The 27,687-nt window shown below is 51.9% G+C and overlaps 1 protein-coding gene across 4 annotated transcripts in view; it reads right to left on the reverse strand.

The window, feature by feature from the left end:
* Window positions 1-27,687, reverse strand: part of SH3PXD2A (SH3 and PX domains 2A) — a 260,492-nt gene that overhangs the window by 117,285 nt on the left and 115,520 nt on the right. For all 4 annotated transcript variants that reach the window (XM_078346419.1, XM_003734515.7, XM_035268976.3 and 1 more), the window contains exons 4-5: window positions 18,341-18,417; window positions 5,751-5,842 (exon numbers count right to left, since the gene is read on the reverse strand). In XM_078346419.1, the coding sequence (XP_078202545.1) occupies window positions 5,751-5,842; window positions 18,341-18,417 (169 nt within the window). The remainder of the gene's footprint in view (window positions 1-5,750; window positions 5,843-18,340; window positions 18,418-27,687) is intronic.

Consider the following 27,687-nt stretch of genomic DNA (forward strand, 5'->3'; position numbering starts at 1 on the left):
AGACTCCAAGGCCTGCCTCCCCCACTCAGCTGCATGGCCTGGGGAAGCCAGGTAACTGCTAGCAACTTCACTTCCCCATCTGCTAAATGGGGATAATAACACCAACTTCATGGGCAGCCTAATATTTAAATGAATATTCAAATAAGCATTATGTAGAGCAGAGGAGGTGACCAATAAGGCAAACACTCCTCCTTTCCCTTTCTGTTCCTCCCCTCCCCACAGTCAGGACACACACACACACACACACACACACACACACCGCCCACAATACCCCATATGCAACTGCTGGCTTTCCAAGAACACACTGCTATAGACCACATGATTGTGTCCCACCTAAATTCCTACGTTAAATCCTAATGCCCAAGGTGAGGTCGTAGGAAGTGATTAGGCCACGGTCATTAGCCCTCATGAATGAGATCAATGCCTCACTCACGAGAGAACCCAGGGAGCTCATTTCCCTGTCCACCAGGGTAAAGACGACTATCTATGAACCAGGAAGCAGGCCCGCGCTGGACACCAAATCTGCTGGTTCCTTGGTTTTGGACTTCCTAGCCTCCAGAACTGTGAGAAATTTATTTCTGTTGTTTATAAGCCACCCAGGCTATGGTATTCTGTTCCAGCAGTCTGAACAGACCAAGACACCTACCATCCTCAAAGGAAAACATCAGAGGGGCTGAGGCTGGTCCCTACCTGCTCTGGCTGGGGTGGAGATGGGGAGGGGTGCTGCCGAGGAGGTTGGGAAGGTGCAGTGGGCGTGAGCTGAGTGATGGGTTGGGTCAGGGCTGTGGTCAGAACCAAAGGCTGCAGCCAGCCTGCCTAGCTTAGATCTTGGTCCTACACCTGCCAGTTGGGTGACTTTAGGTGAGCTCCTTCATGTCCCTGATGCTTCAGCTTCTTAGTAAAATCATGTCACAGTCGTTCCTACCATGTAAGAGTGAATGAGTAAGGACTGAATGACAACAAGCATTCATCCAACAGAGACCCTCTGAGAACCTGCTCTGGGTCAGGCACTGTTCTGGGCACTGGGATACAGCTGTGAACAGAACAAAGGCAGGTTTGTGCTCTCCTGGAACCTGTGCTCTAGTGGGAGGGACCAATAGTAAACACAGCAAGTGTCTTCGTCTGTTCAGGATGTTATAAAAAAGTACCTTATACTAACTAGGCCCTTCCTTCCCTCCCTTCCCTTCTTTCCCTTTCTTCCCTTCCTTCCCTCCCTCCCTTCACTCTCTCTCTTTCTTTCTTTCCTTTTTTTTCTTTTTTTCTTTTTGAGACGGAGTCTTGCTCTGTCACCCAGCTGGAGTGCAGTGGTGTGATCTTGGCTCACTGTAACCTCCACCTCCTGGGTTCAAGCAATTCTCTTGTCTCAGCGTCCCAAGCAGCTGGGATTACAGGCACATGCCACCACACCTGGCTAATTTTTGTATTTTTAGCAGAGACAGGGTTTTGCCATGTTGGCCAAGCTGGTCTCAAAGTCCTGACCTCAGGTCACCTGCCTGCCTCTGCCTCCCCAAGTGCTGGGATTACAGATGTGAGCCATCGCCTGTAATGATTAAATTACCACACTAGGTAATTTCTTAACAACAGAAATTTATTGCTCACAGTTCTGGAGGCTGAAAGTCCAAGATCGAGGCTGGTTCCCCATAGATGGCACATTCTATCTGCGTCCTCCCAGGGCAGAAGGGGCAAATGCTGTGTCCTTACATGACGGAAGGGGCAAGGGCCTTGCTGGAGCCTCTTTCATAAGGGCACAAATCCCATTACTTTTCCTGGGGTGGCCGCGTGAGGAGGCAAAACCACCATGGCTCCTCTGTGCCAAGCTCATCAAAGGTTTCTATGAAGAGCCTCCTTCCTGTGCAGGGCCAGAGCAACCACTAGCAGACCGGAGATGGGCCTCGCTCTCGGCCTGCAGAAGCCAGCGAGTGGCCTGGGATCAAAGCCGAGGTGCACTGGCCTGCTGCCCACCTCCCCCACCAAGTCTGGCTGTCACAGATCTTGTCTTCTCTGGAAGATGAAAAGGGGAGATGGTCCCTCACCCCAGCCCACATGAATTCTCAATGGACGGTGCAGCAGCACACTTGAAAGAAGCCAGGGGTTATCTGCAAAATTCCAATTAAATCCACAGGCTTTGATAATTTGATAAGCCACTCCACAGTCGCCCCCGAGTCAAAATATACTGTTACTTGATCCTATGTTTATGTTCTAGGCTGGAGGGAAGGGAGGCGCACAGTGGCCTGGGAAGGTCCCAGCAGCCTGAGGGGAGGAGGCGCCAGCACTAGGCTGACATATCTGCAGCCTGTACAGCCACTGAGGGTCTCAGGCAAGGTCCGGCTCTTTGAGTGCCAGCACACTCTGCAGTGGAACACGGGTCTCTCTTGGTGGGTCCTGGAGGTAGGGCAGAGATAGGGTGGGGCCAGGCGATGGGAAGCCCTGCAGAACTGCTTGGCCACAGCTGAGCCCACCTCCTGAGCCTCAGGCCTGCCTTAGGGCTGGAGGGATTCCTGTTCACAGGCCTATCTCTTGTCAGACCAGCAGTGAACTGGCCCACGTGGCCAAGACCACCTCGAGAAAGAGGTACATAACCCCTGCTGCCCTGGAGTGCAAAAGTCAGGCTGTGGTCTGCAGGTGGGGAGCGTGCACACATCCCATTCTGTTCCTAGCCGTCCATGAACCCAGGTGTGTGGAGCACTCCCTGTGCGCCAATAGCACCTTGCTGGATTAGCTGAGTAAACCGTTTTGACCATCTCATGAGTTCTGCATTATCTCGTTTCAGGGATGTGGAAACAGAAATGCAGAGACGTTGAGCAAATGGCCAAAGATCACCCAGCCTTAAGTGGCAGGGCCTGACCCCAGAGCCTGGTCCCACAGAGCCATGGCCTGCGGCCTCGCTGACAGCCGAGTGTCCTGCTGAGCCTGGTTTCCCCTGTTTCTCAGGGGCCTCCTAGAGGTGGGCAAAAGGCTAACTTAATGCCATGAACGTGCAGGTTGACACATGAAGTGAGGCCAATTGATTCAGCTGACTGGCAAAGAGCGGGTTTGGAGGCACGGGCCACAGGCGGAGGTCAGCTCCTTTTGTGGCGATACACCTGCTGCCTCCACCATCAACGATCCTGATCCTTTTCCTCTGCTGTGGGGCATCTGATTACGGAGGATTCCAACAGCCACCAACCTAGGGAGGAGCGTCTCCTCTTCCCCCATGCAACAACAGGGAATGAGAGGCTTGGAGAGAACATCACAGCTGGGCATGGGCAGGGTCAGGCACGGGCCCAGGGATACTGCTGCCAGGCTCAGAGCCTTCTCCTGCCCTGAGGCAGGGCCAGGATGAAGAGGGAAGAGGCAGGAGCACAGAGAGGTGGGGACAGAAAGGAGACACTGAGGAGCTTCAGGACCACAGTCTCCAAACCTGCTAAGCAGGCGGGAGAAACAGAAGAGGGTGGGCTTCTGCTTGTAATCTGCAAGTTCTGGGTTCAAATTCCCGCTCCAGCTGTGAGCACCTGTTTTCTAATCTGTTAATGTGGGGATAAGAATATACAAGCCCTGGCCAGGCACCGTGGCTCATGCCTGTAATCCCAGCACTTTGGGAGGCTGAGGTGGGTGGATCACTGGAACTCAGGAGTTTGAGACAAACCTGGTCAACATGGTGAAATTTTGTCTCTACTAAAAATACAAAAATTAGCCAGGTGTGGTGACACACACCTATAATCCCAGCTACTAGGGAGGCTGAGACACAAGAATTGCTTGAACCTGGGAGGTGAAGGTTGCAGTGAACCAAGATTGCTCCATTGCACTCCAGCTTGGGTGACAGAGGGAAAATAATAATAATAATATACCAGCCCTGGTGCAAACCTCTCCTACGTCTCCTCATCTGAGTTTCATGAATAACCCTTGGAGGCTGCAAGAACAGGGCTTAATCACTATTTCCTCTTTACAGATGATTTCCCATTTCTCTCTATTCTTTCTTTTTAAATTTAAATTTTTTATTTTTGTAGAGAAAAGGTCTCACTATGTTGTCAGGGCTGGTCTTGAGCTCTTGGGCTTAAGAGATCCACCTACCTTGTGCTGAAATTACAGGTGTGAGCCATTGTGCCTAGCCTTTTTTTTTTATCAGCTGAATTTAAGATTCATCCCCGTTTCTTCCTAAAGTAGAAACTTCAGCCAGCACTAAGCCACTAGGGACCACAGGGAGGCTTGGGGAAGTACGTGAGGGATGTGCCTGGACACCACACTGCTAGCAGCAGCAGAACTGGGATGTGAACTCGAGACCTTGCATCCTATACCCTGTGGCTTCCCACTACTTCACACTGTGAACCAAGTTGCTGATAAGTTCCTGAGGGACTTATCTTGTTTCTTGCTTGAGGGAGCCATCAATGAAGATGACCTTTGCTAGGCCAGGTGGGCTTCTGAGCTGCTTTTTCCTTCCTCAAAATGCCCAGGCCATTTCAGGCTATTAGTCTTTAGCATGCATGAAGAGAGAAGGGCCCCTTTAGGCACGACTCCCATGTATGGTGTGCAGGCCACACATTCTACAATCTCATGGCACATTCACAGAAAGTGCAGTGTGGATGGCACCTCCAGAACCACGCAATGCGCATCCTCATCTTCAGGCTTTCTCCTCCCCATTGCCAGGTGCCCCGTGCCCCTCCCCACCTGTCCCAGAGAGTTCCTCTGGCCTACTCGAGTCTCCTTTCCCTCCGTAGTAGCCACCCCAACTACCTCTCTCTCACCCATCTGGTACTTTAAGCCTCCAGGGGACAGTGATGGAGTGGGGCGATTCATCAGCATCCCCTTCAGTCCTCGCCCAAACCCTCTATCCTATCCAACACCCCTCCCTGCCTTCTGCCCATCAGCTCCTGGGTGGGAACTGGATTTTTCTCTCCAGTGAAAACCTATGCTGGGGACTACTGGTGAGCAGAACACTCTGAGCAAGAGAGGGTGGCCATCCAGATGGATCTGGGTCCTGTGTGGGAGAAACCAGCATGGCTGGGTGGGCCATCCTGACCACCAGCCCAGAGCATCCCAATTCCAGAGAGAACAAAGACCTACATGGTTCCCTGTTTCTCTCCAAACATGGAAACATTAGCCAGCACTGGGCTGCTAGGAACCACAGACTTAGGTTCAGTTCTTGGCCTGTCTCCTATCAAACCATCTGCATGACTTTGGAGAAAAGCACTTAACCTCACTGAGCCATGGTTTCCTCCTCTGTAAATAGGACTATAGAATATGATAATGCCTATCATAAAATGCTATAGATAAAAGACATCGGATACATCCATTATGACTATTGATGATGGTTATACAATCTGTGGTAGCAGCCCAGGACGGCCGTTATTTGGCAGGTGAGTTTTCAGCCTGGGCAGCACATGCTGCGAGCTTTGTATCCATGACAGCAAAGGGCAAGGACTGTGCTAGCTGTGAGCCATCTCAATGGCATGACCATTATATTTTCTGTTATCTCATCTGCTCCTTATAGCAATCCTGTGAGCCAGAAAGAGTTTGTAGGAAAACCTTCTCCACAAATGCCTCAGAGACACTTTCACTTGCAGCCCTGGGTAACAGAAAATGAGGAGTGGGCTCCGGTACTAGGAGCCCGGGGAGCAATGTCCCCCATTCCTTTGGACTGCTGTTCTTTAGCCCAGCTGGCCCTGCTAGCTCTCCTCTGCGCATGTTCCCACAGCCTTAGCCTCCCTGGGCTGGCCACCCCGCTTTAGTCCATGCCTCCCAAGCACACAGGAGAGGCCTCGGCTAGCACTTACTCTTTTGGAGGGTTGACATCCTCAGGGCGAGCCTCAAAGAACCGGAAGACTTCATCGCACTGTGAGATGTGGGGTGGCAGCCGGACAAGTGCCTGCAGAAAGACAGAAAGAAAGGGCATTAGGTGTGAAGCACCTGGGAACAGGAGAACCAAGACAGTGTCACCCTGCCCCAGCAGTGACAGAGAGGATCAAGGGCTGCCATGGAAGACATGGTCAACCAGCCACCCACCTGTCCACCCAGACAACTACTCAACAAATCAACCAATCAAAGAATGAATTAAGCAATAAACTTTCCTTCCTTTCCTCTTTTTTTTTTTTTTTGAGACGGAGTTTCGCTCTTGTTACCCAGGCTGGAGTGCAATGGCGCGATCTCGGCTCATCGCAACCTCCACCTCCTGGGTTCAGGCAATTCTCCTGCCTCAGCCTCCCGAGTAGCTGGGATTACAGGCACGCACCATCATGCCCAGCTAATTTTTGTATTTTTAGTAGAGACGGGGTTTTACCTTGTTGACCAGGATGGTCTCAATCTCGACCTCGTGATCCACTCGCCTCGGCCTCCCAAAGTGCTGGGATTATAGGCGTGAGCCACCGTGCTCGGCCCCTTTCCTCCTTTTTATCCATTTCTCTCAACTAACTAACCAGTCAACTAACTGACCAACTAACCAACCAGCCAATAATCAACAAGACAATAACAACAGAAAAACCTATCCAGTTATGAAATCAACCTACCTATAAACCATCCAGTCAAATGACCAACCAGCCATCCAACCATCCAGTCACCAAACTAAACAACCGGCTTACAAAGAAAAGACCTGAACCCTGGGACCCTGGGACCCTGGGACCCTGGAACCCTAGGACCCTGGAACCCTGGAACCCTGGAACCCTGGGACCCTGGGACCCTGGAACCCTAGGACCCTGGGACCCTGGGACCCTGGGACCCTGGGACCCTGGAACCCTGGAACCCTGGGACCCTGGGACCCTGGGACCCTGGAACCCTGGGACCCTGGGACCCTGGGACCCTGGAACTCTGGGACCCTGGAACCCTGGGACCCTGGAACCCTGGAACCCTGGAACCCTGGGACCCTGGGACCCTGGGACCCTGGAACCCTGGAACCCTGGAACCCTAGGACCCTGGGACCCTGGAACCCTGGAACCCTGGGGTCTCAGGGTCCTCAGGAGCTAGCCGTTCTGCAGGAACCTGAGGGAATTCCCTCCTGCACACAGAAAAAGTCCAAGATCTCTAACCTGACAGTCCAAGGTCACGTCCTCCCAGGCTTGTCTCCCACTGGCCACACTTCAGCTGCACCAGCATTCACACTCCCTAAACACTGACCGCAAAATTAATTATTTAATGACCAGTTGCTAAGTGCTGCCAAGGATGACAGAGTGCTATGATGGATTTGATAGGACCCAAGAAGATGCGGGAGATGGGGAGGCAGTGTTTCAGGAAGGGCTCTCTAAAGCTAAATTCTGAAAGATGGGTAAGAACTAACTGGTCAAGGTAGAGGCAGGGTGATCAAGCATGTTGGTTCCAGGAGATGAATGAAGGCCAGTGTGGCCTGAGGGCCCAGAGCAAGGGAGGGGGCCATGGGAGGCAGGCAGGAGCATGGCTAGCAGGGCTTATTTTAGGCAAAGCTGAGGATACTTGGGGAAACAGTGTAAACTGAAGGGCCTGGAAAGGCTTCTGGGCATGCGTACGGCTAGTGGAGTTGGCAAGGTTTGGACAAGCAGAGAGGAGTGGGCATCCTATGAGAAGAGTGGTCATGGCAAGCGTGTGCACCAGCTGTGAGCTTGTCATCCAGGCAGGGGGCGAGGCTGCAGCTGGAAAGTGAGGCACTAGGTCAGGAAGTGGTCAGAGTCAGTCTGGGCGCAGTGGCTCACGCCTGTAATCCCAGCACTTTGGGAGACCGAGGCAGGTAGATCACTTGAGGTCAGCAGTTGGAGACCAGCCTGGCCAACATGGTGAAACCCCATCTGTACTAAAAATACAAAAATTAGCTGGGTATGGTGGCAGATGCCTGTAATGGCAGCTACTCGGGAGGCTTAGGCAGGAGAATCACTTGAACCCGGGAGGCGGAGGTTGCAGTGAGCTGAGATTGCACCACTGCACTCCAGCCTGGGTGACACAGCGAGACTCTGTCTCAAAAAACCAATCCAAACCAAACAAAACAACAAAACCAAAAAGCCCACAATAAATAAGTAAAATGAAATAAAATAAAAAGAAGGTAGCCAGAGTTCATGCTGCACACCAGCCACAGGACCCTGAGCTGGCCCAGTCCGACATGGAGGGGTTGGGGGTGTAGGCTGAGTCCAGGTGTAGCCCCGCTTTCTGGGCCCCTCAATTTAGTATGGGGAGAAATGCTGGGTCAAGGAAGGATCCCTTGGTCCAAACCGAAAGGAGAGGACACTGCCAAAGCAGGACTGAGGGACGGGGGACAAGGAACTAAGGGCTAGAGCCGGGAGAAGACAGAACAACCCCAGACTGGAGGAGCCAACAAACAGGGCGTGTGAGAAACTGTGATGAGAAGCCTCCTGGTCTGTAAGACAGGACCCTGTCCCATGCCCCCGCCTCCTGAAACCTCACACACATGACCAGATTCAGATGCAAGGCCTGGATCCAGTGGCTCCCGGGCCAAGTACAGTGAGTCTGTGAGTGTTGTTTCTGGAAATCCTTGCGAGGGTCCTCATGGGGGCACGATTCTCATTCCCATACTACAGGTGAGGATATGGAGGTGTGCAGAGACCATGTGGCCTGCCCACAGGCACCCATGAGGGTGGGAAAGACTCACTGGCAGGTAAGCTCCATGCAGGCAGGGATTTTAGTCTGTTCTGTTGACTCTAGTCTCCGCAGATCCTAGTAGATACCTGACATTAAGCAGGCACTCGATTAATATGTTTAAATAAATGAATGAATGAAAAATGGATAAAGTAGTAAAGATTTCCGTGTCTATAAGCGCAATAGCCAGGAGTCATGGGACATGACAGTGGGGCAAAACACCCACAGATAATCTTAGGCTCATCAATAGAATTATAATACTGAGGAAGAGGAAAGTGACGGTTTAGTCATTCTCTGAGCTGGCTGGATAACAACTCAAGTGTGCCATCTAGCAGCAGGCATCCTATCAAGATGGGCCCTTCTCAATGCCAAATCCACACCCAGGCAAGATGAGACAGGAGCAGACCATAGCAGGTGAGAGGGCATGAAGAAACTCCCATTACTCCTTCTGGGGCTCGTGGCTTTCCAGGGGTCTCTAACGTAGCACATCTCCATCAATAGGCAAGTAACGGGAACGGAAAATGAATACTAAATGAGCAGCTATGCGTCAGGCCCTGCCCTTGGCCCCTCTACTCCTCCAGGCGTCTACCAAACAGTGAGGGCTTGGCAGTGCGTGTCACACACAGGGCTGTGCCTGGTTTTACAGGGTTGAGAGAGAGCAAATCTGATGACATGTCACCCCACTTTGTCCTGGAGGTAGACATCATTGTCTCCATGTACGATGGGGACACTGAGGCTGCTGGGGGTGAAGCCATAAGTGAGGAAAGGGGCAGAATCCAAGCCCCAAGCTGTGTAGGTCAGATGGGTGGAGCCTGCCCCCAAAGTGTTTAAGTCTAATTTGATGCACGCAGTTTATGCTGTGATCTCCTTGGGCAGGGAAGAAGGAAAAGGAAATGAAAAACTGAAGAAAGAGAGAGACAGAGAGCGAGAGGGAGGGAGAGAAAGTCAGGCATGAGCATCAAGGCCTCTGGCAGGGAGGATGAGGGGCCTCAGAGGGAGCGCTGATGGGGTCGGGAAGGGCAGAAGGCAGGAGGAAACCATTACCAGGGATCCCAGCTGTGTGCAGACAGTCACGGCTGCGTGATCCCCCTGAAAGTGAGAGGGACGAACACAGGGCAGGAGAGGGCGGGTTTCAACGTCCTGGAGTGCTAGTGCCCTCCCAGCTCAGCGTGCTGCCACCCACCCTAAGCACAGACCCTGGCCGGCCACAGCTCACCCAGCCCTGGCAGGGAACAGAGGGGCTCTTCATGCCGACAGAGACCTGCATTCCGGAGGCAGAGGATTCGAGGGCCTCAGACAAAGAGGCCTTTTGGTGGAACCACTGCGGCATCTTTATTTAACAGGGAGCCCTTGAGGGGAGCCGCGTGGAGGGCTTGTCCTGATTTCAGGCTGACAAGAGGCTCTCGGCCCAGAGCAGCTTCCATCAGAGCTACTGCCAAAGCTCAGCTCTGGCCAAAATCATTTGGCAGGAGACGGTGATGCTGAGCAGTGACTCCCCACAGCCTGGGCTGGTGATGATGGCCAGGGCCAGGGAACCCCTAAGCCCAGCCATTCTGAGAAAAACAGGGTGGGGGGGCCACATACATGAGTATACCAGGGTTAGCACCCCAGCTCAGGTCTAAATTTCTGCCATGAGACATTCATGATGTATGCCATGTGGTGGTAAAGTCAGGGCCTCAGAACCTCAGGATCTTGGGCTGCAGGCAAATATGGGTTTGGGTCCTGGCTCTGCCATTTATGGGCTATGTGAGGCTGGATGCATTCCTCCCTTTTCTGAGCTCTGGGATGAGATGTGGCACCTACCTAGCTGTTAGGAGGTTAAGTGAGATGAATACGAGAAGCTTAGTGCAATGCCTGGTGCAGGGCAAGCACTCAGTAGATGAGAGCCGTGATAACATTAGTGTCACTGCTGCCATCGTCATTCTTTAGGAGAAAGCAGTGATGCACACTCGAAAGAGCACTAGAATGAGAGACAGGAGAGTTGAACTCCAGTTCCAGTTCTGCAGTTATATACTTGCTATGTGACCTTAGGCAGCTCACGTCACTTCTCCGGTTGTCATTTCTTCCAAGATAAGATGGAATCCTGAAGCATGTCTCATGGAAGAACTGCGTGATAAGGTGAAATGCACTCTGGAGGCACATGTGAAATCTGCCTTGACAGTCCCCGATCTTAGCCTTGGGGATTACCATGTTTATGACCATCACAAAGACTCTGAGAAGTCCTGCAGAAAAGCAATCTGTGGAGCTTAGCACAGGCCAGCATTTACTACCTACTACTGACAGCGTCCTGTGGGGTGTGTCATTTAATCAGCACACCAACTCTAAAGGGGACAGTGTGACTATGATTTCAGTTTTACAGAAGAAGAGACTAAAGCAGGCAGAGGTTAAGTAATTCCTTGAGGCCTCACAGCTAGTAAGTAGCAAAGGTTTTTTATGTTTCTTTTTTTTAGACGAAGTCTCACTCTGTCACCTAGGTTGGAGTGCAGTGGCATGATCTCGACTCACTGCAACCTCCACCTCCTGGGTTCAAGTGATTCTCCTGTCTCAGCCTCCTGAGTAGTTGGGATTACAGGCATGTGACACCACACCTAGCTAATTTGTGTATTTTTAGTAGAGACGGGGTTTCGCCAAGTTGGCCAGGCTGGTCTCGAACTCCTGACCTCAAGTGACCCACCTGCCTCGGCCTCCCAAAGTGCTGGCATTACAAGCATGACCCACCACATCTGACCATAAGTAGCAAAATTTTGAATGAGGCTGAGTCCAGAGCCTATGCCCTGATCCACTCCCTCCTGCCGCCAGCTTTACCCACAGGTTTTGGACTGTGGTGCTGATTTTCCTAACAACTCCTCGTGACATCCCGTGGAACACAGCTGAGACAAATCTAGGTTTGAGACATTCTGAAATTTCTTCCAGGTCTAACTGTTAACAACTCTAACTGTAAACAGCACCATCACCAGTGGATTCATCTGTCTGATCTATCAATCAATATGATTGAGACTTTCTAATAGAGCTCAGGTGAGCTCAGAGGGTTCTAAAGGCCTCAGGTTGGAGAAGGGATGAAATGAGCATGACTTTATAGCCCTGCAGTTCTGGGGCGAGTGGCAGGAAGCACTGCCCTGTGGGGCTGCTGGAACCAAGCAGGTCTCTGGAGGATGTCAGATGAGCTGGCCTCAGTCCCTTCTAACCCTGCCATTCTGTGAACTGGGGGTCAGTGAGCTGGCTGAGAGCAGATCTGCAGAAATGGCATGCAGGAAGGGGCTGGGGTAGTGGTACCTGGGTCGGGGGACTGGTAATGAGGTGCTGAAGAGCCATTCAGCTTTTGCCCTCAGCTAGTCCTGCCAGTTTCCCCTTTTACAGTTCCTTGACTGTCCCACAGTCTCCAGCAGCTCCTGCCCCTCAAGAGCATTTTCTGGGGACCATGACATGAGCCATCACTTAGCACTGAGTGTCATCATGGCCAATGGTTCTAGACAAGGGAGACAGTGGATGCATTGCGTGTCTCTGAGACCTCCACTCAGACACGGTGGCCACAAATCTGGTCTTGGCACATGCAAGTGGCATAGGAGGGGGCCCAGGCAGACTGTGCTCAGGCCCTCTGCTTGGAAACAGTTATCCTCCACGGAGCCCACCAGTGTCAGGACAAAGAGCAAAGCTCTACATTTGGCAAAACACCATGGGTGTCCACTCTACACAGGATCAACTGCTTCTCTATCTCTTTTTTTTTGTTCAGACCGAGTCTTGCTCTTGTAGCCCAGGCTGGAGTGCAATGGCGTGATCTTGACTCACTGCAACCTCTGCCTACAGGGTTCAAGCGATTCTCCTGCCTCAGCCTCCTGAGTAGCTGGGATTACTGGTGCGCCCCACCATGCCCAGCTGATTTTTGTATTTTTAGTAGAGACGGGGTTTCATCATGTTGGTCAGGCTGGTCTCGGACTCCTAACCATGTGATCTGCCCACCTTGGCCTCCCAAAATGCTGGGATTACATGCGTGAGTGACCCCACCCGGCAACTGCTCCTCTCTTTTCAGCAGCATCAGTTTCTTTTCTTTAATTTCTTTTTTTTTTAAGTGCTCCTTCCCACACAATGGTTTTTTTTCTTTTTTTAAACATCATTTTCTAGTCCCTGGAAATCAGTAAAAGCCTGGCCGCTCTGGGTGGGCTTGGAGGTGTGGCAACAGGGTGCTGGCATCCTGCGCCTCTGGCCTCCCACCTGTGTCCTTCCAGCCTCACCTCTGGGGCTGTCTCTAACTGCCCAGACTGTTCTTCCTAGGTCACCATCTAGAAAGCTGGGGTCTCACTGAATTTCTGAAATCAGAGTATTCAAAACACATGGGTTTTCTTTTTGAAGGGTCTGAGCAGCGACTCCCCTTGAAATGTAAATGGTGTCTAATTCCTGGTAGCAGTTTAAGCCATTTCACGAGGGATCTTAGTACGTCAGGGCCTGGGGGACAGGTCACTCTTTGAGGAAGTTTTGTCTACCTGTGATCTTTCCATCTTGTCATCAGATACGGGCTAAACACCCCCTTAGGGCTGGGCTTCCTGTTTATTAATAAAGACACAGAGATAACAGATGTGGCCCTCAAGGAGCTCAGATCTGGGAGAAGATGGACACAGGAGTCACCCTCCTGCAGAGGAGAAATGCGCGGAGTCGAAGGTAGGCACAGTCCTCTGGGGGCAGAGTGGCAGGCATGATCAGCTGTTCCTGGGGAGTTGTGAGGCTCATGGAGGGGCCCACTGTAGAAGATGAATGTGCCCCCAGGCAGGGGATCAGAACAGGCTCAGGGGCGGAGGACTGGCTGGTTGGGGAAGGCCTCCAGGCCCCAGCAGCACTTGGAACCAGCCCACAGAGGGCCCAGCTGAGGTGCTTAGATGTTCTCGGGGGCAGTGGGACTCCTCTGAAAGAGTCCTGTGTTTTTTTGAAACAGGGTCTCACTCTGTCACCCAGACTGGAGTGCCATGGTGCAATCATGGTTCACTGCAGCCTCTACCTCCCAGGCTCCAGTGACCCTCCTACCTCAGCCTCCTGAGTAGCTGGGACTACAAGCATGCACTATCCCACCCAGCTACTTTTTGTATTTTTTTGCTGAGATGGGGTTTCACCATGTTGCCCGGGATGGTCTCAAACCCCTGAGCTCAAGCAATCGGCTCACCTTGGCCTCCCAAAGTGCTGGGATTACAGGCATAAGCCACTGTGCACGGCCCTCTGAAGGTCTTTAAGGAGAAAAGGGACAGGATCTGCTTTATCTCAGCCTAGAAACTCCTTCTCCTCGGTCTGTCAGGGAGATGGCGAGATTCTACTACCTGGGTTCCCCCAGAGCACCAGGCCACTCAGGAGGCCCCTCATCAACAGATCAGCCTTGGCCTCTGAGTAAGCCTCCCCACTGGCAAGGCCTTTCCTGGGCCAGGTCTGCTTTCAGAACAAAGACCACAGGAATGACGTTTCTCTTCCCAGGGGGAGAGCCAGTGATTGGCTGTGGTGAAAAATCCCACAGTGGAAAACAGAATACCTGGGACTAGGAACCACCGCCATGCAATAGCCTCAGTTTTCAAGTCTGGGAAGTGGGAATAAAAATAAATGAGTCAGGGTGGTGCAGAGGGGAGGGTCAGGAGATCCTTACCCTTCAATGCTGACCTCTTGTTGGGCTCAGACTTCCTGCGCCTAAGCCTGACCGCACCCAATCCCTCTTCCCTCCTGCAGAGAAAGCCATTGATCCCTGAAAGCAAATGTGTCACAGACAGACGAATACTAGAAACAAGCTCAGCTATTTGGGTAGCAAAAAACTTCTAGTTGTACCAACCAGGAAGTGGAGACTTGTATGATTGTCATTAACATGTCAAAGGGTGAGTTGATCATTCTCAAACACTCTCACACTCCTCTCTGAACTCCCCAGGAGATTTATTTTATCCCCTGGACAAACACTGCAAACATGTATTTCACCCCTAGGAATGGGGTAAACAGAGTCACTTAAAAAGCGGTGAGTCCAAGCCTCTATGGCATACCTGACTCTTGTTAGTCTGATGAAAGTCTTCAACTTGTGGAGTCCCACCCATTAAATATTCACTGCGTTACCATGTTGCCCTTTACATTAATTTATGAAGTTCAAGAAATGCCTTTGGAACCCCTCTTCATACACACCTGACCCTCAAGTGCCACATAAAATGATCACTCAGTTGGCATGTGGTAAATTTTCGGTGATTCTCCTCCAATCTGCTGCCTATACGTTAAAAATTAATGCTGAGACTGGGCTGTGAAACCGCCATTAGGTTTCACAGGTGAAACTGGCTGGCCAGCAAGGGCAGGGACCCTGAAGTCTGGGAGGTCCACTGCACAGTCAGACTTTCTATGCCTGAGGCCTTGCAGGGAGCCGGCTGCTCGGGGTGCAGAGCCAGCTGCACAATTTTGGGTGCATTTGAATTCCCATCAAACCCCAGACTCTGAGCCCACATTGTCCAGCAGGTCCAAGGAAGATAGTCAGCCAAGCAGGTGGGCTATGCAGGGGACTGTGAGTAGAGACTCCAGAGGCACTAGGTAGGCAGTGCATAGACGAGGGTAGGTAGAGACAGGGGAAGGGCTGGCTGTGGAGCGGACTGCACATGGCACTGGCTGTGAAGCTGGCTGGGGTTGGCAGTGATGCTGAGTGGCCCATCTGGAGGCAGAGCTGTGAAATGCAAAGCTGGTGGCAATGGCCATGGTCTTGTCTCTAAAAACCATTCCAAGGTCAGTGGGTTTCTCAGACAATCAGACCACAGATCCCAGCCTCCTAGTTCAGCAGAATTAAAGGTCACTCTGAACTGTCCCACCCCCGGCCATTCTCACAGTAAATCACTGCCTGTGAGAGAGAGGGCTGTCTGCTTGGTGGACCCATGGCTCCATTCCTTGTCTGGCTCTGAGCAGTTTCCATCTGTGCTAATCAGGTTAGGAGGCCCCTCCTCTTGTAGACCCCGCTTCAATGGCTCCTCCAGCTACCCACGGCACACTGGAGCTCCAGAGCCCCTCTGAATCAGGAGTCCTGTTCAAAGCCTGATCCCAGGAGATAAGATGCTATCACTTCCTCCTCCGGATGATCCAGCAGACCACATTTCCATGGAGCCCAACTGCAGATGCCTTGGGCTGGCTAATCTGGCTATAGATCCCAGCTGGAAAAGCCTTCCTCCCACCCTTTGCCCCCTCCCCCATTAGCTTTGCCCATTTATTTAGCTTCTTGGGAAAGGATTAAAGAGAAATAAAAGCTCATGCTGCAGCCATCAATTTAACCAGAAACAGTGAATGTCTGTTAAAGAGAAAAATGAATATTGGTCTGAAGAAGACTTGCTAGCTTAAGGGAATCCAGCACTGGGGTATCCTTTTGAAATAAGGCAGAACATGTGACCCAACTATAATGTGCACAGTCACGAAATTCAAGCTTCAGTTTAATGGAGAGTACATTGTCTTTTTTTCTCATAGGCTTGGGAACACCAGATAATAAATTTAGCCAGTTGGTTCTTATTTCAACATTTTTACTTATTTATTTTTTTTAGGGACAGGATCTTTCCCTATTACCCAGGCTGGAGTGTGGTGGCATGATCGTAGCTCACTGCAGCCTTGATGTCCTGACTCAAGCAGTCCTCTCACCTCAACTACAGGTGTGTGCTACCACGCCTGGCTAATTTTAAACTTTTTTTGGGGCAATGAGGGCTCACTATGCTGCTCAGGCTGGTCTTGAACTCCTGGCCTCAAGTGATCCTCCTACAACAGCTCTGTATGAGGACACTGTGATATATATTCTTCCTACTCTGCCCCCATGTGAGATAGTGTTTTTATATTCATTTTACAGATAAGCAAACTAGGGCTCAGAGAGGCAAAGCAACTTGCCCAAGGTCATGTAGCTAGTAAGTGGGCACTGGGATTCGACTCCAGCTCTTCTCCCTCCAATACGCTAACACCTGTGAACCTGTAGACTACATTTCCACATTATAACACATTATACCATATCTTCTCAAGATTTTTGAGTTAGGAACCACAGTGGGTTTCATTTAACTACGAAATTCTAGCTCTACTAAAGCCAATGGTGCCCAGCAGAAACATTAAATTATTTCATGTTTGCTTTTTTATTTTCTTCTTTTTATTTTTTATTTGCCTTTTAACTTTTTATTTGCTTTTAATAAAACCTTTCACCAGCCTGGGCAACAGAATGAGACCCTGTCTTGAAAGCACGTTAAAAATATGGCCGGGGGCTGGGCACGGTGGCTCACGCCTGTAATCCCAGCACTTTGGGAGGCCAAGAGGGGCGGATCACAAGGTCAGGGGTTCTAGACCAGCCTGACCAACATGGTGAAACCCCGTCTCTACTAAAAATACAAAAATTGGCTGGGCATGGTGGTGCGCGCCTGTAATCCCAGCTACTCAGGAGGCTGAGGTAGGAGAATCGCTTGAACCTGGGAGGTGGAGGTTGCAGAGAGTGGAGATCGCGCCACTGCATTCCAGCCTGGGCAACAGAGGGAGACTCCATCTCAAAAAAAAAAAAAAAAAAAAAAAAAAGGCCAGGTGCTGTGGCTTACATCTGTAATCCCAGCACTTTGGGAGGCTGAAACAGGCGGATCGCTTGAGGCCAGGAGTTTGAGAACAGCCTGGTCAACATGGCAAAACCACGTCTCTACCAAATATACAAAAATTAGCCAGGCGCGGTGGCGCACACCTATAATCCCAGTTACTCAGAAGGCTGAGGCACAAGAATTGCTTGAACCCAGTAGGTGGAGATTACAGTGAGCCGAGATGGTGCCACTGCACTCCAGCCTGGGCCACAGAGCAAGACTTTGTCTCACCAAAATAAATAAATAAATAAAATAAAAAATAAAGCCTTTCATTTGCTTGTTTTTTAAAAACAAATTGTTTGCCCTTTGTAAAAATAATCATAAAAGCATCTGCTGAATGCTTCCTCTGAGCCAGATGGTGTGCTGCTGCCCTACAATGTGCCAGCTCATCCCATCCTCGTGACCCCCCTGTGTGGAGGCACCCTGTGTGTTCACCTCCCTACTGGACACGTGGAAATTGAGGCTCCGGGAAGTTAAGCAACTTGCCCAAGTTCACGAAATTAGTCAAGGCTTTGAACCCGGGAAGTCTGGCCCTCCAGAGGCCATGTGCAAAGGAAACTGAGAGCCTCTGATAGCCGCTCATGCTCACTGCAGGAGCGCTGGGCTCTAATCAAGCAGACAGACAGGTGGGCTCTGGCACATGACACTGCTGTCCTTCTCCTGCCTGCTCTTTGGCACTGGCTATGTTAATATGTGTGTGTGTGTGTGCGCGCGCGCGCATGTGCGTGTGTGTGTGTGTGTGAACACCTGCATCTGTAAAGATGTGTATATGAACATTTGTAGTTACCAAGATATAGGGAAATTAACAAATGTGCGCTGCTGATGCTATTAAACTGATTCCACAACATCCCAACCGGAATTCAAAGAAACAGTCCTTCTATGTACAGCAGAATCCCACATAGAGAAGCAAGCAGGAAGGAGCAGGAGGCTCTTTGACTTAGCTCCTGAGTTCAGTTCACTTCCCACAGGAAGTGACTTAAAGCCGTGTTTTGTAAACATGGATATGTCCTGACAGGCACAGAGGCTTAGCTGTGAACCTGAGGTCTTTGTGTCCCAGAGAGTGGCCCAACTACGGGGTGACCCCAGGCCTAACCCTCTGGCCAGGAAACACCAGGCCTCAGGAGGGTTCTGTACAGCAGCCTTCTTTCACAGATGGACAGACTCAGGCAGATGGGCCCCTCCCCTCCCCTCCCCTCCCCGGAGCCCTCCCTGAGCCCCTCCCCCAGCCCCAGACACACTCTTACCCGGCAGTACTCATCGATAGGCTTCAGCCTCTTCACAGCTACATCCCGGATGTGGCTTCTGCGGAAGAGGATCTTGCCTGGAAGAGAGATGCTCATGAGTAGGGAATTCTGGCTAAAACTGCCACAGGGACCCTCTCATTCCCCACTCCCCTGGCTTCTCAGCATCTTAGTCCAGCAATACCTGCCACCACCCCTGTCCATGGTCGAGGAAACAAGAGAGGAGCGGTCACCTTTCCTGGAGGGCAGGAGGCGCCCTAGGCTGAGAGCCCAGGACCTCTCTGGCAGGTGAGGAGCCCTGGAGGCTGCCATCTTGGGATTCAATGAGCGACTTGGCCAGGCCACCTCGCCTGGATCTAATGGTAGGATCGATGAATGCCCGGAGTGGGTGCGGCTCTCAAGTGACCTTGCAAATCAACACAAAGTAGAGCCCAGCCCACATGCTACGCTTTGTTTTCAGGCCCATCCCTCCTTGAGAAATCGGCATTCGTTCCTGCCAGCTGGGCAGGAATTCCTATTCTTAGTCTAGGTGGGTGGCTCCTTCCAGGGCGGGCACAAGGCAATACCAAGGGAAGCACGGCTGTCCCAATCTGAGTATTTCCTGGCCTCTGTGTGCATGCAGCCTCCAGCCATATGGGCTGCTGCCAGCTGGGCTGGGACACCCCACTGCAGGTATGAGCAAGGCTTAGAGGAAATGCCAGCCCCTCAGCCCTTCCCAGCTGGCTCTCCCAAGCTGGCCACATTCAATGGCAACAAATGCGTCAAGGCATAGTCCTTTTCTAGTCTGTGAAATTTAGAATCTGAATCCAGACGTGTCCCCAGAAACAAGGATTTGACTGGCATTTGTTTATTTTGGAGGTGATCCCCAAGAAATATTAGGGGAGTGGGACAGTAAGGGCAGCAAGGGGAAGCAAGTATTATCAGCCCAGTTAGTCATGGTGGGCAATCGGAGCTCAATTCTGCTGGGCGGTGGGCTCCAGGAGACAACAGAGAATGTATCTGGCACTCGGAAGCTAGGGATCTACCCACCAGCTCCCTGTCTGTCACTGAGGGCTGTCTCTGAGGGCGTTAACTCCAGCATGTCTTCTGAGTGTGCACCCACGGCTAGACAAAGCCCTGAGGTAGAGAGCCCCAGTGGCTCCCGTGAGCAGCCTTTTGGCAGCCAGAGGTGAACAGACAGAGAACCCGGGGGCTATGAAAACCACAGCTGCAGCCATCCCTGACTTCCCTGCCACCACGAGCACTGGTCGCCAGCCCTGCTGAAGTCAGACAGTGGAACGTGTGAGCGTGTCCCATGGCATGTGACTTGCTTCCTGTGGGTCTCTCATCTCTCCGTGATGGCTCTGCAGCTCACCCCTCCTGCCTGCCCCCACACTCTGTGGAGCACTAGGATTAGCATTCAGCAGATGCTCAATGAGCTTGCTGGGTCATTTTTGTTCCTCTCCTGGACTCTTGCTCAAGCTCTCCTTCCTCCTCTCCTCTCTGAAGCCAGAGAGTGGGCCCTCTCCCTGTCAGATGGACAACACTGTGCAGACAGACAACGTCGTCAAGATGAAGTGGCTCTGCTTTGCGTTCCTTTTGAAAGGAGATAAAACATGATTTATCCAGACACTGGAGACGCCGCTGCTCCTTGGGGGAAGATGTTACAGATTCGGGATTCCTTTGCCTCTTTGCCTCCTACCCTTTTTTGGTTGGCTGTCACTTGATTGTTCGCATGCCACAGGCTACATGTGTGGGGCCAGGGGGATGCTGTGTAATAGTGAAAACACGAGGAGACCTGTGCTCAGGACTGCCAAGAAGATGGGTGGTCCTGGGGCTGGAATTCTGGACCTTTCTACCTCAGGCGGTTGTCTGTCAGGAACTGAGTGATGGCTGGACTCAGTGACACCGGTGGTTCAGCCGTATGAGCAGGGCCCTGTGACCATCTGAGATACAGAGGAAATCTGGGGGGGCCACAGGAGGGCAGGGGCAGGGCCCACAAACCTGCATGGAGCAGGGCCTCAGCCTCCAAAAATGGCACTCCTGTCCTTTCTCATCCTGTCAGGGGACGAAAAGGAAAGGAGGGAGATGGGGAGGTAAATGAGGTCCCTTTCCCAGTCCTCCACCTCAGCATTGGCCAAAGCTCTGGCTGGGTCTTAGATCATTCCTGATGTAGTTGCAGATAGAACTCATTTTAAAATCTAGTTAAGGAGCACTGAGGCCTCCCTGCAGGTGTATGAGGTCCAGAGGAGGGAAGGCTAAGGTGGGATAGGGAGGTAGGAGAGAGGAGCCACCTGACTCCTCCCCACGCTGGCCCCAGGCACAGGACCCTAGAGCTGCACTCTGAGTGAGGCCACTGGGCCACTGAGCCTGAGGCTGCCCTGTCCTCCCCACCAGGCTCCTGGATCTGCTGCTCACTTGCAGGGTCAGAGGAGAATTTCTGAACAAGCCAATTCCCAGCTTAGTTTTTGGAAGCCCAATGGGGCTTCCCTCTTTCCCGCTGAAATCCCAACAGGACCAGCGTTTTCTGTTCCCAGGGCTTTGGCACCGTCCACCAGTAGGGGAGAGAGGGAGGCAGGGCCTGGAAGGGATTCTCCAGTCTTGATTTCTCTGTTAGGAATCCAAACCGCACTCCGAAAGCCAAACCGGTGACCATATAAAAGGGGGAGAGAAAAAGGAGGAGGAGGAAAATCCCCATTAAGGAAGCCGAGACCACAGGGCATTAAAGGCCTCTTGTAAATGTAATGCAGCCTTTTGACGGGGAGGCTCAGCTTCTGCCAGAGCCTTCGAAGCCATGCAGATGCTGCCCCAGGAACCTGATGAGCATTGCGAGGAAGATTGCACGGGGCATGAAACAGACCTAACTCATCAGATTCACTCAGTGCTGAAAGCAGCGTCCAAGCAGTAACTGGAGGTCCCTCTTCCTGCCACACTGGGCTGGGAAGAGGTGAGACCAGCGAAAGAGTGGGGGCATCTGGTGTGAGTCCTGGGTTCAAGTCCCACCCAAGCCGCAGGCTGACTGTGTGACCCTGAAACAGGTCCCTTATCCAAGGGGACTTCGGTGTCCTCGTCTGGGGCCTGGGATCTATGGATGCTCCCTCCAGAAGCCCTAAGACTGATTTGTAGTGGGGACTTTAGCGGGCAGAGGAGGAGTGAGGGCAGGGTTAATGGTAGCTAAGTGCTCGGTGCACAGCAGGTGCACACTAAAAGCTTTTCACTGAATTCCCTCCCTCGCAACAACCTTGAAGCAAGTACTTTAACCAGGCCCATTTTATCCTAGAGGAGATAGCAGCTCAGAGAGGTTGAAAGACCTGTCCGAAGTCACACAGCCATCAAGTGGCTGAGCTGGGGTTTCAACCTGAGGTTTTAAAGCTTAGAGAGTGGCGGGGAGCCATGACCTTTGGGCTTGGATCATGTAAGGCCTTGAGAGCCACCATGAGGACCTTAGATTTTATTCTCCATGTGAAGGAGATGAGAACAGCTAAACCCCTAGACCAACCACAGCCTCCAGGGCTCCTGTGAGAGCCAGGACCTGGAGCCCTCAACAAGTAGAATCTCCAGACACAGTCCTGAAAGCGGCCAGTTCCACTGGCCAGGTCCCCACACCAGCCGTGAAGAGTTTGGTAGCAACCTCCATGAACTAGGTAGGACCCATCTGCACTGATTATAGAAGCTGCCTGGGACCTCTTCTGGTCTGAGCAGGCTGATCCATTCCTGGCAACCTCTCTTCTTCACACTCACAGTGTCTATACATACACGTACGACTCCCTCTTCCCTGCCTTTTCTGCCTCCTGGAATGCCATTCATTCTTGGAAGACTTCCCCTGCCTTTTCTTCTTTCCTTCCATCCTTCCTTCCTTCCCTTGATCCACCCAGCACTGTCCTGATGGAGGCCTGTCCCAAGTCAGGTGCTGTTCCAGGTGCTGGTAGTATTGCAGTGAACCCAACAGATGGGGCCTTGCTCTCAGGAGTTTACCTTCTAATTGGGAAGGGGGTGGGCATGGGAAGAAGACAGTATACATTTTCTTTTTTCTTTTTTTGGAGACGGAGTTTTGCTCTTGTTACCCAGGCTGGAGTGTAATGGCAAGATCTCGGCTCACCGCAACCTCTGCCTCCTGGGTTCAGACAATTCTCCTGCCTCAGCCTCCTGAGTAGCTGGGATTACAGGCACACGCCACCATATCCAGCTAATTTTTTGTATTTTTTGTATTTTTAGTAGAGATGGGGTTTCACCATGTTGACCAAGATGGTCTCGATCTCTTGACCTCGTGATCCACCCGCCTCGGCCTCCCAGTGTGCTGGGATTACGGGCTTGAGCCACCATGCCCAGCCTGACAGTATACATTTTCATATCTAGTGAGTGGTTTGGTTACACTTCCATGTCTCCCCCCTACCTCTACAAAGACAATAACACAAGGTAATGTGAGGAGGAGAGCCTGGAGGGAGGGAGAATTCAGAGAGTGGTCAAGGAAGCTTCTCTGGGCTTCAGTGAAGATGTCAAGGAGGAGAAAGCAGCGGTGCAAAGCTCTGGAACGAGAGGGGTAGCCAGAAGGAACTGTAACAGCAAAGGCCCTGGGACAGAGAGACCTGGGCATGATGGAAGGTGGAAAAGAAAGGAGCCTGCAGCCACAGAAGAGACTGCTTTTATTCCAAGTGCCCTTGTCTGCCAATCAACCCTCAAGGAACTGTCCTTAAGGCACAGTTCCACATTGCCTCCCCCATGAAGTATTCCTTGAATGTTTGTCTCCCCCTTCCTTGCCAACCTCCAGGGCCCTCTGGCAGTCACCCCACTCTGGCCCTCTCTCCCCTGATGTCCCGCAGAATTTGTCAGAGAGCCACCCTCTTCAGGACCCCCTCTCACTTTCCCAAGGAGTCCCCTGATTTATAGCAACAGGGTCAACAGCCCCCTGGGCTCAAGGAAAGCCAGCTTCTCCCAGCCACCCTGGCCTCGAAGGAGACAGATGCTCACAACCCCTCCCCTCAATGTAGCCCAGAGAGCCCAGACTGTCAAGGGAGACTTGCCGAAGAAACCAGGAGAGCACAGGAGGGCCTGGAGCCCACGGACCGCGAGGTGCAGAGGCTCGTGCCCCAAGGACAGCCCTCCTGCCCTTCTAACTGGCCTGAGAACAGAAAGGAAGGTGGGATGCAGTTGTCACCTAAGGCTGCTGGCACAAATGACCACAAACCGGGTGGCTTAAAATACCAGGAATTTGGCGGACCATGGTGGCTCATGCCTGTAATCCCAGCTATTTGGGAGGCTGAGGATGGAGGATCGCTTGAGCTCAGGAATTTAAGACCAGACTAGGCAGCAGAGCGCGGTGGCTCACGCCTGTAATTCCAGCACTTTGGGAGGCCAAGGCGGGTGGATCACGAGGTCAAGAGATCGAGACCATCCTGGTCAACAAGGTGAAACCCCGTCTCTACTAAAAATATTTAAAAAAATTAGCTGGGCATGGTGGCGCGTGCCTGTAATCCCAGCTACTCAGGAGGCTGAGGCAGGAGAATTGCCTGAACCCAGAAGGCGGAGGTTGCAGTGAGCCGAGATCGTGCCATTGCACTCCAGCCTGGGTAACAGAGCGAAACTCCGTCTCAAAAAAAAAAGACCAGACTAGGCAACACAGTCTCTACAAAATGCTAAAAAAAAAAAAAAATCAGCTGGGCATGGTGGTGCACGCCTGTGATGCCAGCTACTCAGGAGGCTGAAGTGGGAGATTGCTTGAGCCTGGGAGGTTGAAGCTGCAATGAGTCGTGATCGTGCCACTGTACTCCCACCTGGGTGAAAGAGTGAGACTGTCTCAAAACAAACAACAACCCAGGAATATATTCACTGCTGGTTCTGGAGGTCAGAAGTCTCAAATCACGGTGCCAGCAGTGTCACACTCCTTCTGGAGGCACCAGGGGAGAGTCCTTCTGCACCTCCTCCAGCTTCTGGGGCTTCAGGCATCTCTTGGCCCGTGGCAGCATCACTCGTCTCCGCCTTGGTCTTTACATGGCCTTCCCGCCCCGTGCCTGTGTCTCACGTGTCTTCTGCCTTGTCTCATAAGAACACCTGTTAAGTTTAGTGTCCACCCTAAATCCAGGATGATCTCATTTTGAGATCCTTAATTACATCTGCCAAGACCCTTTCTCCAAATGAGGCCAGATTCACAGGTTTCAAGGGGTTCGAACTTGGACATACCTTTTTGGGAGCCGTTCTTCAACCTACCAAAGGCGGTTATGGGAGAGTCACCGGGCAGACCAGTCACCTGATTGGGCCCTGTATCCCTAAGTGGATTGCAGTGGCCCTGAGGACAGGGGTGGGTTCTCTACCCTGAGTCCCTGGACATGTCTGGTGTGGTGCTGGGTGACATGGATGTGGGTACAGCCTGAAGCTCTCGGGGGCGTGGGGACGGGGAGTGTCTGGACCGAGCAGCTCCGGGGTCTCTGAGCCTGAGGAGAGACGCAAGCTGTGGGGACCTGAAGCTGAGTGAATGGGGGGCGGGTCCTTCTCCAGCTTTGAGGGCTGATGTGACACCCAGAAGAGAAGAGATGAACAGATTTCCCAGATCAACTGGAGGAAGGAAGATGTGAGGATTCCTAGAGGGAACCTCCCTCCCTCACAAGGATGACATGTATGCTGTGGGGTGGTAAGACACAGGCAGTGCGTGTGGGAGGAAGGAGGAGAGGTTAAGTCTCCCACTCCCACCCATAGCTCTCTGCGGTCCTGAGACCTGACCAGGTCCCTGTGCAAAGTGGGCGGGGCCAGCCAAGGACCCCATGTCCAATTGCCCTCATCAGACACATTCATCGTGCTGTTTGCTGACAGATTGATGAAGACAGAAGCTCTTTATTTTATTTTATTTATTTATTTTTCAAGATGGGGTTTCACCATGATGGCCAGGCTGGTCTTGAACTCCTGACCTCATGTGATCCACCCACCTTGGCCTCCCAAAGTGCTAGGATTACAGGCGTGAGCCACCATGCCCGGCCTTTTAAAATTTTTTTAATTTTTTGACAGAAGCTCTTAAATGAAGGGCCCTGGGCAGAGGAGAGCAGAGAGAATATAACCATGATTCCACTAATGGGGCTTCCTTCGCCATGAAATCAAAACACAGACCATCCTTCCTTCATTTTCAATCTGTTTGATTTTGAGAGGCTGTTACCAACCCCCAACTCCCGGAGTCACTGAGGTTCGGTGATCCAAGCTGGTCCAAGGAGAAGCAGCTTGGGACTCTTTTTTTGTTTTTGAGACAGGGCCTTGTCTACCACCCAGGCTGGAGTCCACCCAGGCTATCAGGGCCCACTGCAGCCTTGAACTCCTGGGCTTAAGTGATCCTCACACCTAGGCCTCCCAAGTAGCTGGGACTGCAGGTACGCATAACACCCGGCTACGTTTTCTTAGAAATGGGGTCTTGTTATGTTGCCCAGGCTGGTCCTGAACTCCTGGCCTCAAGCGATCCTCTTGCCTCAGCCTTCCAAAGTGCTGGGATTATAGGCCTGAGCAACTGTATCTGGCCCAGGTTGGGCCTTTTGATGGTTTAAAGCAAGCAGACACCAAGAGGGTATGCCTTGGGCCCTAAGAATACCCAACTCTAAAAGGAAACAATCTCGCAGCCTACTTCTTTGATGCTTGAGATTGCTGAATCAGAATTAGTTTAAGATTTTGGTCAAGATGCATGAACTCCTCCCTGGAGAACCGTACAGTGAGCCTTATTAACCGTTCACACCTAAGTATGAGCAGGCACTGGCTTCTCACTGAACAACAGGGTCTCGCTAGGGAAGAAAACACAGAGCAGAGAGACCTGGATGGAAGAGGATGTAGTGGGCAGGGGGAGAAGAAGAATGGCAAAACAGCCTCTGCTGGCTCCCCAGTCTTCCTGAAAGCTGGCCCTGCCCTTGATGTTCAGCTGTTTCCTGACTGCGGGGCCACCCAGACTTTACCTGGGTTAGCCCTACCTAGGCTAGGGTGGGAGCAGCTGATGGGCAGGCCCTGCTTGTCTTTTTAAGTGCTATTCCTGAAACCCACACGCCACCTTTGATCCTCTGCAGCCTGGGGACTGCAGGCCACCTGCTCCCCTGCTGGGTTGCCTCCAGCTTCTGGTGCAGCTGAGATGACATCCCCAGAGTCTATAGCCTTGTACCTGGCTCAGATCACACCCTGACACCCGATCCTGCTTCTTCACTTGCAACATCTGGCTTTGTTGCCATTCACTTGCTGGGATTGGGCTGAAGTGAGGCCCAGCTGAGGCTGGAAGCAGTGGGCACATGCAGGTTCTGGAAAGACACAATCCCAATGGCGAAGGTCAGCAGCCCAGGTATGCTGACTCCATGGCCTGAGTTCTGGCTCCCATGAATCTCTTTTTAGAGCCAAGACCCTGCCTCTAGCTTGAAGTCTAGCATGGGAGGCACTGGTAGGTTTGCCTGCCAGCTTTTAATTATTACAGTGCCCTAATTTTCCTTTGGGAAACAATCCCTCCTTCATGCTCAGTCCATGGGATTTCAGTGGGGCTGATCCCATTCCAAACTCTGGGGCTGATCAGTCAGTACAGTCCAGCCATGGGCATGCGACCCAAGTTGGTCTGGTGGGAATCAGCCTGGAACTGTTGCTGGAACTACCAGAAAGAAACATGTTCTCTCTCTACAGCTGCTGCTAACTCATAAACGCCAAGCCCCAAGCTGCTAGGAAGCATCTTTATGCATCTCTGTTACCATCTGGGGGAAGTCTATCGGAGAATTAAGTCAACAAAAAAGAGCCAAGCTGAGGGCTTAAGAGACACGATTTGGTCCCCTAGATCTCTCTATGCCTGAAACCATTACTCTTGGTTTTCAGTTATGTGAACCAGTAAGTTTCCCCTTTTTCTTAAGCCAGAGAGATGGGTCTGTTTCTCGTCACCAGGCAAGTCCTGACTGGTACATCTGGCTCTGCCACTTACTGTTATGTGACAGGGGACGAGATACAACCTATTATTCGAATCCCAGTTTCCTCAAACTGCAAAATGGGGGGCAGTAATGCCTAAGGCAAAGGACTACTGTGAAGAGCCAATGAATGAGTGTGTGAAAGCCTTTAACATGGAGCCCTGCCTATGGTAAATGGTGAACAAATCAGAACTCTTATTAGTTGACAATTCCAGTCAAGTGGGTGGGATGGGGTGGGGTGGGCCCTGCCTGTCTCCTTGCTGGCCACATGGAATCCAAACACCAGAAGCATTTCCCAGGTACCCAGTCCAACCACTTGGCTTCCCACCAAGGCCAAACATGAGCTCCCCTCAGCCTGTGGCCGCCCTTCCTGATTCACCACCCCATAAACACATCTGTGTCTCCCACACAGCTCCCATTTCTCTGAGGCCCAGCAGCAGAGGACGTGACACAATGGCCAGGCAGCCGATTGGCCAA

This window comes from Callithrix jacchus, chromosome 12 (genome assembly GCF_049354715.1).
Source record: "Callithrix jacchus isolate 240 chromosome 12, calJac240_pri, whole genome shotgun sequence".
In the NCBI taxonomy this organism is placed as follows: domain Eukaryota; kingdom Metazoa; phylum Chordata; class Mammalia; order Primates; family Cebidae; genus Callithrix; species Callithrix jacchus.